Source organism: Triticum urartu, chromosome 6A (assembly GCF_056163025.1).
Source record: "Triticum urartu cultivar PI428250 chromosome 6A, HENAU_Tu73, whole genome shotgun sequence".
Taxonomy (NCBI): domain Eukaryota; kingdom Viridiplantae; phylum Streptophyta; class Magnoliopsida; order Poales; family Poaceae; genus Triticum; species Triticum urartu.
Genome location: NC_141878.1, coordinates 51,078,402 through 51,092,140, shown reverse-complemented (window position 1 = coordinate 51,092,140; position 13,739 = coordinate 51,078,402). Strand labels below are relative to the sequence as shown.

At 44.8% G+C, this 13,739-nt stretch overlaps 1 protein-coding gene across 1 annotated transcript in view; it reads left to right on the top strand.

Annotated features, from left to right (window-relative positions):
• Positions 1 to 6,963: 6,963 nt before the first annotated feature.
• LOC147963841 (putative wall-associated receptor kinase-like 16) overlaps positions 6,964 to 13,739 on the top strand; it is a 38,533-nt gene continuing 31,757 nt past the window's right edge. Inside the window, exon 1 of the mRNA XM_087531254.1 lies at positions 6,964 to 7,511. Coding sequence (XP_087387380.1) covers positions 6,979 to 7,511 — 533 coding nt within the window. The 5' untranslated portion in view covers positions 6,964 to 6,978. The remainder of the gene's footprint in view (positions 7,512 to 13,739) is intronic.

Here is a 13,739-nt window from a genome sequence, read left to right as displayed (position 1 = left end):
CGGGACCAAAGACACGGACGATCACTTTCGCAAATCTACGCACAGACTCAATTGTGCTATCTTCACCAATGCGAAGATACTCATCGGCATAGTCAGCCGGAACGCCATATGCAATCACCCGCATAGCTGCGGAGATTTTTTGATATGCACTAAATCCCTTTAAGCCCGCGGCATTCCTTCTTTGAGTAAAATACCGGCAATTTGCCTCGCAAGCTTCAACAATTTTCCCAAAAAGGGATCGGCGCATTCGGTACCTTCTGCGGAAGACGTGTGCAGGATATGTAGGATTCTCCGAAAAATAATCTTGCATCAACATCTCGTTCCCAAGATGGCGATTCCACGGAATGCACACACGCCCAACAGTAGATCCTCGCCTCCTCTTCCGGTACTCGTCTTTATGCCCCTTCATGCCAAGCGCCATGACCAATGTTTGCTGCCGAAAGGTCGCAAGCATGGTCTCCACATCCGAGTCGTCCGAATCGGACGAATCGGATAGCAAGAACTTCTCGCACAGGGTCAACTCCATCTACACGCACACCGGCGCGTAAATCTACTACATAGCTCGCAAAAATCACAAAAAGGGACTAACCGGTGGCGAGTGATCCCGGGCGGCGACGAGGGGGGTGTGCTCGGCGGTGGTCGATCCCAGCGGCGGCGGCGACTAGGGGGCGGCTCTTCTTGCCGGATCCGAAGGGGCAGTGCAGCGGCTCGGCGCGGGAGGGTGTGGGGCGGCCCTGCGGAGTGATTCCGCCCGCAGATATGGCCGGAATCGCCGGTGGCGGGCGGGCGGAAGCAAGGGCGGGCGGCGGCAGAAGGAGGGAAAAAGAGCGCGAGGCTGAAATGTCCCTCCCACCAACTGCTTCTCTGTGATGCAGGGCACCGCAGCCGCGAGTGGGAAACCCGCGTTTTCCCGGGTTGGGGTCGGGAATTTGCCGCGCCCCCTAAAAATTTTTGTGGGCCGGGACGGGATGCGGGGTCTGGTCGGGCAGGCTTTCCGACCCGTACCCGCATTTTGGCGGTTATTTTGCGGGTCGGGGGCGGATGCGGGGTCTGCTAGAGTTGCTCTTAGACAACCTTTCCTCCTCCTCTAGCGCTCACTGCGGGCAGCAGGGGAGGAACCCTAGTCGTCGGCAACCTCACCACCTCTCCTCTCCTCTTCCTCCTCCCGTCGCCGCCAGAGGGCGCGCCCAAGAAAAGCCCAGCCAACGACAGCAGCGGCAGGGCCTTCTCACCCCCTAACGAGGCAGGGGTGGCGCGGGCCAGCGTTGTCGAGCTGGGGCACCATGGAACACGGGACGTGGCGGCGCGGCGGCGGCTCTGCGGGCAATGGCGCAGGGATCTAAAGTGTCGATCAATCTTGATGTGGTTTTTTATCATGCTCGACATTGTTGTTTGCCATATCTATAGTTGTATTACTACCACACTTCAATGACGTGTGCCACCATGTAGGTGGAATTCATCCAACAATATATTCAGCCACATTGGCTCACAAACACCCAATTCCATGGCTCCATATTCTGCATTTGCCATTGACCGATCCACTACATCATGTTTCTTGGTTCTCCATCTTAACTAATTTCCACTTACATATGCGCGATAGCATGCGGTAGACGGTTTGCTATTGTCCAAGCAACCTACTGAATCAACATGCGTGTCCTCCTCAATATTATGATGACCATTAGCACCAAGCAATAAGCATTTTCCTGGACATCCCTTAAAGTATTGGAGTATTATATTGAAGATGTGCATGTGCCCCTTCCATGGGCCATACATGTGCTACTCACAATACTCACAACACAAGTAATATCTATCTAGTATGTGATATATAAATGAGATGGCCTACTAGCCTTTGATGTTAACCAATTTCCACTTGTTCATCTACCTCAGATTGCAGCTAATGCTTTTGCTTGATAGGAGTAGATAATGGTTACCATGCAACATACCCATTCTAGATAATCAATTAAATACATATTTCCGTTGTGACACACCTTAACGGTAGTAGGCACCAATAAAATAACCAAGACGCTCCAATCTTCCATTCAAAAGATTTTGTTAACTTCTTTTTGTGAAAAGAGGAATACCCCGGCCTCTGCATCACAGGATGCACACAACCATTTTATTGAACATGAATAAAGTTTAAGTCACCGAGTACCAGATACAGATAAATAAAGTTGAAAACACAACCGCAGCCGGTAGGACCTGAGATTGCATAGATCATCATGTAATCTCCGAGTGGCTCGCCAGTCAAACTGGTTGAATAAGCCCTACACAACCGTTTCTGCCAGTTAAACCCAAAGGCCATAAGCGCCTGCGCATCCACATACTAAAGTGATGACCACATACAGATTGAAGTCATAGTCCTGCAGATAGCCTCCAAGAAATTAGGAGTAGATGATCTGTTAAAAAGGCAGTCATCCCAACAATCCCATATTGCCTAGAGAACGGCACAAATTTCCACATGAATTTGACCCTTCGGCTTATCATGAATACCACCTAACCAATTTCCAAACAAATTTTGGATACTCGTTGGCGGTGCTAAATTGTATGTAACATGGATCATGCGCCAGATCAAGGTGGTACATGATGAATTATCTCCTCCTAATCATGAAACAACATTTTCTGCTTCCATGCCAGTTACGCTTAGCAAGGTTATTTTTGGTAAGAACTATACATCCCTTTTCAAAAACCACATGAAAACTTTGATCTTGGAAGGAACCTTTGTTTTCCAAATGTGTTTACTATGAAAAAGTTGTCCAGAATTAATAAGATCCACATACATAGACTTCACAGTGAAGATAACATTAGTGGTTAACCTCCATTGGGACAAATCTAACATCTGAGTTAGATTAATCATGGATCCACTTAGTACATTCATCACCCAGTATTGCCCTACAAAATTGGATGCTCAAAGGGCTAGCCCCAAGAACAGAAGCCACCGAATCCTCTTTTCCAAACACAATATTATACAAGGTCGAGTATTGTAGAGCTAATGGAGTATCACCCAACCAAGTATTGTCTCAAAAACTCATTGATTGGCCATCACCAAACTTAAAGGAATGTCACTTAAAAAAAGATGACTTGACCTTGGTCAAGCCCCTCCAAAATGGTGAATCCATAGGCTTAGAATCTTAAAGGAACGTCTCTTAATGGAGTTCGGGTATTTTTTTGTGCAGCAACTCTTGCCAAATACCTTCCTCATGAAGTAGCTTACACAGCCATTTGCTGAGCAATCACTTGTTTTTATTTCAAGGTTTTCAATGTCCAACCCACCTTGATCATTAGGCCTACACAACATGTCCCATTTATCAAGTATGTACTTCTGTTTCTGCTCCTCACATTGCCAAAGAATCTAAGAGCGATAAAGTCTAGACTTTGCAAGACCCCCTTAGGTATCTCAAAAAGGATAGCAGGGACATCGGTAGACTAATAACGACAACATTGATGAGGGTAGGTCGTCCTCCGTATGACAAAAGCTTACCCTTCCAACTGTTGAGCTTCTTTTTGAAGTGGTCTTCAATAATTTTCTATTCCTTGTTGGTGGGCTTATGTGATGAATGAGAATCCCAAGGTACATCACAACCAAACACTTTCCTGTACTGACTCTCCTCCTCTTTGGCCTTACCAAAACAGAAGAAATAACTTTTGTGAAAATTAATTTTGAAACCTGAAAGTCGTTCGAAAAGACACATGATCAACTTCATACTAATCACTTTTTAAAGGTCATGTTCCATTAAAATGACTGGCCCTGGAGGATAGACACACGCTCATCTTCCAACGTGACCATCCTGCTTAACTCTTGCTATAAGAATATGCAACATATCCACCACACACAATATTAAATAATTGGCAACTGCCTTTAATCCTAGAAATTACATCTTTATCATCTCCAGTGATCACAATATCATCATCATAAACACTTAGTATGGTGGTCTTGCCCTCATAATGTTTGAAGAACAACGTTTGGTCATCATCATTTTGACTACATCCTAGCCTCTTCCATGTTTTCTGCCTTAATAGCAATGGTTTTCCTATTCCTACATTTCCAAATTCCTGCGATGCAAAGAAGCCTTTAGCTTTTAAAATTTAGTTGTAGAGCACCAAATTTATTTATTTTTCTTTTCCCTAGAGGGTAGAAACCAAATTTAGTTGCATAAACATTGACATTTTTTTGTAATCTGTAGTATTTATTTTGATTTTTTTTAGACCAGAAGCCTCTCTGCTATCTAATCTAATCACAACCAAAGATTGATCACACACAACTATAACTAGTAAATGCATACATGCAATGCATGTTATTATTAGGGAGAAAACAAATTGCATGTTTATAGTAGATAGAATATTAATTATGTGCTAATTGCATATTTATATAGGTTGGATACCAGATACAGGTTAATTGCAAATTTATATTAACTCACATTTTGATATTTGTCATGATATTAATTACATGCTAAACATGTTGAACACTCATCATTAGAGCAATACATACCCTTAATCTCGTTGGAGACATGGTTTGATAGTCAAGATTAACTGGATCTACCGCTTTGAGTCTTCTAATATTGGTAGTAAACGATACCTACATATTTCAGTCCTGCAGAAAAAATCACTGCCACGAAGAAACAAAGTGGAAATTTGGAATCAGATATGTGTAGCTTGTTCACATTGAAATTACATCCCGTTTTCTAATGTCACGACGCTGATTTGTTCAACAATTGTGTCTGAAACAGCTAGTTGCATGACATTCTGCGGGGGCGTGGATGTGCCATACCCGTTCGGCTTTGGCAAGTCCGAATGCTACTGGCCTGGGTTCCGCCTCGCGTGTGATACCAGCCATGAGCCCGCGTGGTTGCTCCTGGGCGACGGCCAGTTCCGAGTTGTCAATATCGATCTCCCTCTCCACAACCACGATGCGTGTCATTCACAGCGAATCCCTTGCTCCCCTGGGGTTGTTACCACCTTCTACGTCCTTTGAATTCTATATGGGACTCCCTTCTTTCACTGACATAGAGGTGCCCTACTCGTTGTCCTCTAGCAACGAGCTTGTCATCATGGGGTGCAATACACATGCAACGCTTGTGGGGCATAGCGACCAAGAAATTGTCGGCGGTTGTGCCTCCATCTGCCCCCGCAACGACACCGGTGGTGAAGTGAGGTGGCCAACAAGCGGCATCCACGGTGGAAGTGGCGGCGGCGGCAACTACTGCTATGGCATCGGATACTGCAAGGCCCATATCTCCGAGTCCATGGGCGGAATGCCAAAGAAATTCGTATCAACATGGATCGACACTACGGGAAATTATGATGCACACAATCTCGTTTATGTGTTCGTCGCAGAGGAGGGATGGTTCGATCCGCTGGGTGTCACCGGCAAACTGATGCGGGAGCGTCGTGGTCCGGACAATCGGACATCGGATGCCATGAAGCCTCGCATTCTTCTCCGGTCGGAGGTGTTGCTCCCGCATAATGGCTCATCATCAGCCAACGTGAGCTCACATCCGGACTGCGATGGCGGGGATTATCAGGTTACACCACGCGACCAGATCTGCAAGAGCAAGGACAGCCAGTGCAAAAGTGGGAACAGAGGCTATACGTGCCAGTGCAACGAGGGCTACGACGGCAACCCATACGTCGACGGCGGATGCAAAGGTTCGATCAATTCCATCGATTGCTGCACACATATATACATATATATTACTCCCTCCGTCCGGAAATACTTGTCATTAAAATGAACAAAAGGGGATGTATCTAGACATATTTTAGTTCTACATACATCTCATTATATCCATTTTGATGACAAGTATTTTCGGACCGAGGGAGTACGTAATACCACTACCACGTACATGTAACTTACTAAATTCCACCTTTTCTTGTCTCCAGATGTCCGCTCCAAATACGTCAGAGGTGAGCAACAAATGCTGCAACTTTAATTTTCCTACCTACATCAATGGGGCAGTCTGGTACTCCATATTATGTATCGATCGATTGCTCCTGCTAATATATTCATATGTTGCCAATATTTTCGCTATTCCATATAGAAGTTTCTTAGTAAAATGTGGATCGACTCTGAGTACCCCCATTGGTAAACATAATATGACTTCCTAGAAAGCGTGCAACAACAAAAAATGCAGGTTTTCAACTAAAAAGGTAAGACTTTGATAGCTAACATACTAAAAAAATATTTGGTTTTGCAAGGTCAAAATAGTATTATTAGACTCTTTATCATGAATATACAATTCATAAATTTCCACAAACATGTTTTACCTACAAAAAAAGTAGCGATCAAAGAAACATGTTGGAGGTTGTCTCAATATATATATGAAATGTGTCAATCATAGCTATACATATTTCTACTAACATATTATAAAAACTGTGTCTATCACAGCTTACCACAAAACTTGTTAAGGCTCCCTAAGGTTTTAATCCTAGGGGGGATTAGAAGTAGTCAATGGTCAATGAGCGAAATGAGAATGTGTTAACAATTTCAGGAAAAGGAACAAAACATAAACTAATTAATTTGGTCGACGAAAAACCACAAACAATTGTCATTACCACTATTATGATCCGTGTATTTTTTGGCTCTATCTCTGTTACTCCTTCCGGCCAGTTGCTAAATGTTTCATTTTGCACATCAACACGACATTCAAAACACAGCAAACCTTGACCACTAGTTTATGTTTTGGTATATTTATAATACCTAGTAAAATCATACAATATGAGAGCACTTTTTGCAACAAAATTACAGATTATATTTATGCGCATACCGGAGAAAATGAATGACAATGCATTACTTTTTCAGGTACAAGCGTCATTATTGGACTTGCTAGTGGGGCGGGCCTCATACTTTTGGTCCTCATTGCATACTATATTTCCTACAAATTTAAGCTTCAAAGGGCACAAATGTTGAAACGGAAGTATTTCGAGCAAAACCGTGGGCAGTTGTTGCAACAGTTGGTATCTCAAAGAGCTGATATTGCAGAGAGAATGATCATAACCTTGGAAGAGTTGAAGAAGGCAACAAATAATTTTGATAAAGCTCGTGAACTTGGTGGTGGTGGGCATGGTACGGTCTATAAAGGGATTTTATCGGACCTCCACGTCGTAGCCATCAAGAAACCAAAGATGGTTGTTCAAAGGGAGATTGATGAGTTTATTAATGAGGTTGCTATCCTATCACAAATCAACCATAGGAATGTAGTAAAACTATACGGCTGCTGCCTTGAAACAGAAGTCCCATTGTTGGTCTACGAGTTCATATCCAATGGAATTCTTTATGATCATCTTCATGTTGAAGGACCAAGATCATTGTCATGGCATGATAGGCTACGGATAGCAACTGAAACTGCCAAATCTCTTGCCCATCTTCACTCAACGGCTTTAGTGCCAATCATCCATAGAGATATCAAGCCTGCTAACATACTTTTGGATGATACTCTAACAGCAAAGGTGGCAGACTTTGGCGCTTCAAGGTACATTCCTTTGGACAAATCAGGGCTCACAACAATGGTGCAAGGTACACTACACTGGTAGAAAAATGGCCTATAGTCCCGATTCGTAAGGGCCATTAGTCCCGATTCCTGAACTGGGACTAAAGTGTCGGTACTAATGCCCCGACCCTTTAGTCCCGGTTCAATCCAGAACCGGGACTGATGGGCCTCCACGTGGGCAGTGCGCAGAGCCCAGGCAGGAGACCCTTTTGTCCCGGTTGGTGGCACCAACCGGGACCAATAGGCATCCACGCGTCAGCATTTCTGTGGCTGGGGTTTTTGTTTTTTTTTTGAAGGGGGGGGGTTTGGGGGTTTTGGGGGGTTAATTTAGGTGTTTCATATATTGTGTTAGCTAGCTATAATTAATAGAGAGAAGTGTCCTCTCTTACGTCCGTGCTTGGTCGACGCTACGTACTATACATACGTATAGAGAGGACTAGACACGCTAGTTAGCTAGTAAGCAAACGAAGGAAACAGAAGATCGTCATGAACATATATGCATACAAAGAGAAGTGATATCGACCACCTCTCCTTCTCTCCGAGAGATTGGTCGAACAACAAGTTCTCATATATCTATCCGACACTACCGGCTACATATATACAATAATTACCTCTTACAAATATAATCATACGGACTCATGGTCCACATAGTATTCTCCGTCTTCAGCGATCACTTGGTCAAGAAAGAATGCCGCCAATTCCTCATGAATTGCTCACATGCGAGCAGGTGCTAGGAGTTCATCCCGCTTCCGAAACATCTAATTTGAAGAAGGGGGTCAATACATATATATATGAATGAATGAAACTCAATACAAATGATGGTAATAAAATAAAATTGCGAATGTTGTTATTTACGTACTTCATATTGTTCGTCAGAGTACCCGCCCCGCTCACAGGTCGTGTGGCGGATGGACTCGCAGACGTAGTATCCACAGAAATCATTCCCTTGTTCCTGCCACAACCACTTTACAAGAAATAGAGGTCAATCAAACTGATAAGCAAGAATGCTAAATGGTATTGATGAAACTAGCGCTTGAATCACTAGGAGATGCGCGGAACATGCTACTATAGTACTTACTTTCGGGTGTCTAAATTCCAGCTCCTTCGGCAGTCCCGGAACTTTTCTGGTGAATTTTCTCCAAACCCTGCCGGACAAAGAAAACAATTACTTGATATCAGGAAATGAACAAAGTTGCTGATATGGTGGATAATGATCGATTTAACTTACTTCTTGAGGATTTCAGTCATGTCCGCATACTCCTGGGGATCTTTTCGTTTAGAGTCCAAGACGGTTACTACTCCCTGCTCAAGCCTAATCTCTAGGAGAATATAGTGGAAACTGCACACGCATGCATAACTCATCAATTACATTACTATAACCTGGACTAATATATAAGGGAAACCGAATATGCACAAGACAGTAACACTCACTTGAAGTTGTAAGGAAAGAGTATTATATCTTTGTTTTCATTTTTTTAATGATCCTAGCAAGTTGGCCTCGGTATCTCCGGGACGATGTTCAACCTCAGTTGCATCTATGAGATATGTGTTAACGAACCCAATATCACCGATTTGTCTTTTCTTCAATTTGGCGATCTTCATTCTGCATAATATAGTGAGGATAATTATAAATACATGCAATGAAAGAGATGAGCTATATAGAGAGACTTAATGATAGAAGTAGTAGTACTTACAAACAGTAGCAGGTGATCGTTGTTTTATCGAGGGCCAATTGATTGAAAAACTGATAGAACTCCTCAAATGGAATAGGCAACAGTTCAATTCCAACGAGGTCATGCTCTGGTTTAACTCTCGCATACAAAGTACTCCTCCCCCCAGACTCTCTGCAGATTTTCAAGTACCAATCATGTAATCTTCGCATCATCGTTGTTAAAGATTTTTCATCTTTGACGAGAGGCTTCCCGTACTCGTATCTGTGTATGTGCACCTCCATGGGATCATAATGTACATCGTCGGGCAGGTAATCGTCAACATTGCCATAACCGGGCACCATCCTCGGATCGACGATGTCGCTAGGCACCTTGAGAGGGGGGGCGCGATTGCTTCGCTTGTTTGCCGAGCTGGGCAATTTGTTTCCCAGCTGCTCGTCGTTCTTTCAGCCTTTGATCATTGACTGTACTTCCCGACCGCTCCGCTTCGGCCCATGTCTTTGCAATAATGCGCTCATGGTTGCCTTTCGGCGGAGACTTGGGTGGTTTTGCCAGGGCAGCCAGAGTGCGCTTCACTTTCACCGGATCTACCTTCTCCTCCGGAGGTGGATGTCTCTTTGCTTTCAACCCTTGAAACCAGTCATCCACTTCGGTTCGCGCAATCTTCGCATTCTCCTCCGGGATCCTCTCGTATGGTAACTTCTCTGGAGTCTTCAGAGAAGGACCGAATCTGAAAGTGCGTTATATCGACTAGAGGGGGGGTGAATAGGCGATTTTTATGAAATTCTTCAAAACGTGGAAGTTATGAAGACAACCAGAATGGATGGGCCTATTACTATGCAGCAGAAGTTAGATTACACTAGACAAGCCATGGTCAAGTATTCAATAGAGTGAAAGCACAGTGACAAATAGCTTCAGTGTAATAAGGATCAGGTAGGAAGAAGTTATGAAGCCAAATATATTATGCAGTCACGTTGTGAAGACAGAAGATATAGCAGGCATGCAATGACTTCACAACTAGTAAGAGTAAGTAAATGGAAGTGAAGATGAAACCAGTGACACGTTGAAGACAATGATTTGTTGGACTAGTTCCAGTTGCTGTGACAACTGTACATCTGGTTGGAGCGGCTAGGTATTTAAACCAAAGGACACACAGTCCCGGACACCCAGTCCTGAACACGCAGCTCAGGACACCCAGTCCTCACCGTTTTCTCCTTGAGCTAAGGTCACACAGACCTCGCCCAATCACTCTGGCAAGTCTTCAAGGTAGACTCCCAAACCTTCACAGACTTCGTTCACCGGCAATCCACAATTTCTCTTGGATGCTCAGAACGCGACGCCTAACCGTCTGGAGGATGCACAGTCCTCAAGTGTAATAAGTCTTCAGATCACTCAGACACGAAGACTTAAGTGATGCCCAATTTACTCTGGCTCTAGGTGGTTAGGGCTTTTCTCCTCGCTAGGAATTTTCTCTCAAAGGCTTCAAGGTGGGTTGCTCTCAAACGACAAAAGCCGTGCACTGAAATCTGAGCAGCCAACCGTTTATGGTTGTAGGGGTGGACTATTTATAGCCACTGGGCAACCCAACCTGATTTGTCTGAAATGACCCTGGGTCACTAAGGAACTGACACGTGTACCAACGGTCGGATTTTGAACTCACACGGCAACTTTACTTGGGCTACAAGTAAAGCTGACTTGTCCGACTCTGGACAAGATTTGCTCTCAAAGTCTTCGCTCGAAGACATAGGATTTGAATTAGGCATCACTTCAGTCATTCTGACTGGTTCTCTTGGACCCCACTTAACAGTACGGTGGTTCCTATGACACAGCACAGATGAAATAAAACTACGAAGGACATAAGTCTTCGAGTTCCATAAGCTTCATGAGGTGTCTTCTCTTGTCATAGTCTTCAATGTGAATATCTTCATAAACCACCATTGTCTTCAATGTCTTCGTACATTTTTAGGGGTCATCTCTAGTAGTAAAACCGAATCAATGAGGAACTTCTACCTGTGTTATCCTGCAATTCTCACAAACACATTAGTCCCTCAACTAGGTTTGTCATCAATACTCCAAAACCAACTAGGGGTGGCACTAGATGCACTTACAATCTCCCCCTTTTTGGTGATTGATGACAAACTAGTTGAAGTTTTCGACGGGAACATAATTTGTGAAATTGTAAAGGAATTGTCTTCATAAGCTGCAAGGGCTCCCCCTGAAGATGTGCATATAAGTAATTTGCTTCTTGAATGCAAATGCACATGGCAGGTTGTACTTGTGGAGATCCACTTCAACTTATGATGACAATCCACTATGCATGTAAGAGTATACGAAGATAATGACATGCATAATGGAAAATGGACGTCTGCAGAATGATCTAAGTGCGGAATTTATCGTCGCACATGCGGAATTTATCTTCGCATAACAGAGTGACAAACAGGTAACAGACGACCATCAAGTCTAAGTGTTACAACTCAAAGAAGTAAATGTAGCAAAAACGGGAGTTGTAAGCACGAAGAAAAATGTAGCAAAAATATAAAGGCACCCGCCCATAGTGACCCGCTTGAAGACTATAAACATCATATGCTTCTCCCCCTTTTGTCAGTGATGACCAAAAAGGTTTGAAGACATAGAGTTTTCTACGCGTTCCCAGGCGCAGCAGGGTCGGTGGAGGTGTTTGGCGGTGCAGACGAGCTTGGTGCAGCTTCGACGCGCACTGAAGGAGGTGGAGGTGAAGTGGCATCGTCTTCTTCTTCAATGATCCGTCCAGTCACCGTGTCAGCAGAGGAAGAGAACTCTGAATCTTCGAGTGAAGGAGTTCTGTGCAGCATGGCCCTTCGAGGAGGCGTGGAGTCGAATTTGAAGCGCTCTGTGAAGCCATCCTCGTGAAGGTCAGCTTCAGGACACATCATTGTGAGTCCTTTCCAAGTGCGGCGACAGGTTTCGTGTGCAACAAATGCATTCTTGGTTGCCAGATTTCTGATGCGATTGACGTCTTCCATGATGCTTTTCATCTGCCTCTTGAGCCAGTCGTGATGCCTATCTTGCTTTTGGTGAAGAGCCACAAGAAGCTCTCGGTCATTGAGGGCACGAGCGCGCTTCTTGGGTCTCTGAGCAGCTGTGCTGTCAGTGGCTTCAGTAGATGCAGGTGCACGTGTGGTGCCAGCCAACGGGTACACCCTTGAGATGGCTTCAACACCTTCAACATTCTGAGTGAAGCTCTGGTGTTCTGCATTCTGAAGACTCAAGGGCTGCTTAGCGGGCTCAGGATATATAGCTTCAGCAGAGGTGTCTACATCTGGCAAGAAGATCCGATGGTTGCGGGCTGAGGGCTGATATGAAATCGAAGAGTGAAGCTTGATCAGCCTCATAACCCAAGGAGCATAAAACTTCAAGCCAAAGAGATCTGAGCCGGATGCTGCAAGTTGGTGGATGAAGAAATCCTATGCGTTGAAGCATTTGCCATGAAGGATGTAGAATATGAGAGTCTTCATTGCACCCTCAACCTTAGCATGTGGAGAGTGTCCCTTAATGGGCCAGAGAGTCCACCTGATGATGTGATATATGGTTCTGGGCAGGTACTCTAAGTCTTCAACGAAGAACTCAGTTGGATAGGGTGCATCATGAGGCAATGGCTTCATAATTGAGAGCATCTGACTCATATTTGGTTCAGGCCGCTGGAATATGCTTTTAGTTGCTTCAGTATGGAGTTGACAGCCTTCTTCAAAGAATTCGCCAGGAGTGGGCAGGCCGGTAAGCTCAATGATAGTAAATGCATTGGCTTCATGATGGACATTGCCGGTCATCCACTCCAGGACCCAAGTCTTCGGATCTCTGTTGTAGCCTTTGATATGAAGTGTGGCATAGAATTGAAGCAGAAGCTCTTCATTCCAGTGCTCTTCATCTGTGATAAAAGGCAGCAGACCAACTTGCGTGAAGCAATCCAGTGCTTCTTCCAGGCCGGGCAGACCAGCAACAGCTTCAACCTCAAGGCGCTTGTGCGGAAAGATGCGACCTTGGTTGTATAGGATGCATGAATAATAGCTGCGTTGTTGGTAGCTCCAGAACCTATCTGATACAATCCGTTCCCTTGAATAAGGAGAGCTTTTGAAGAAGGTATTATCTGCCCTGAAGCTATTGACGTTGAAGGAGCCAGGTGCTGATGCAGGACCTGGGAACCTTGGCAGTCGTGGGATCGGCTTCTGGACCTGAGGCCTGTGCGCAACATGATAGTTGAATTGTGGACCGGCAGCAGACTCAGGCACAGAAGTGTCAGGAGCAGTAGCTTCAGTGTCTTCTGAAGCTGTTGTTGGGGAGGGCTCCACACTGACTTCAATGTTGGTGGTGGCAGCCTCAATGTTTACCACCTCCACTTGACTAGCTGGAGGGTCAGATTCAGGCACGTTCTCCTGGAGAACGGCTTCTTGTTGGAGCATGGGAGTTGGAGCTTGTGGTATTTCTTCATGCTCTTCGGCTGATGCAGCCGGAATGTCGTCAGCAGCCGGAGCCCTTGGACCTTTGCGAAGCCTGCGGAATGCAGGCGACGCCTGCGGAGTTGCAGTAGGCTGGGGCTCATTATCTTCCTCCT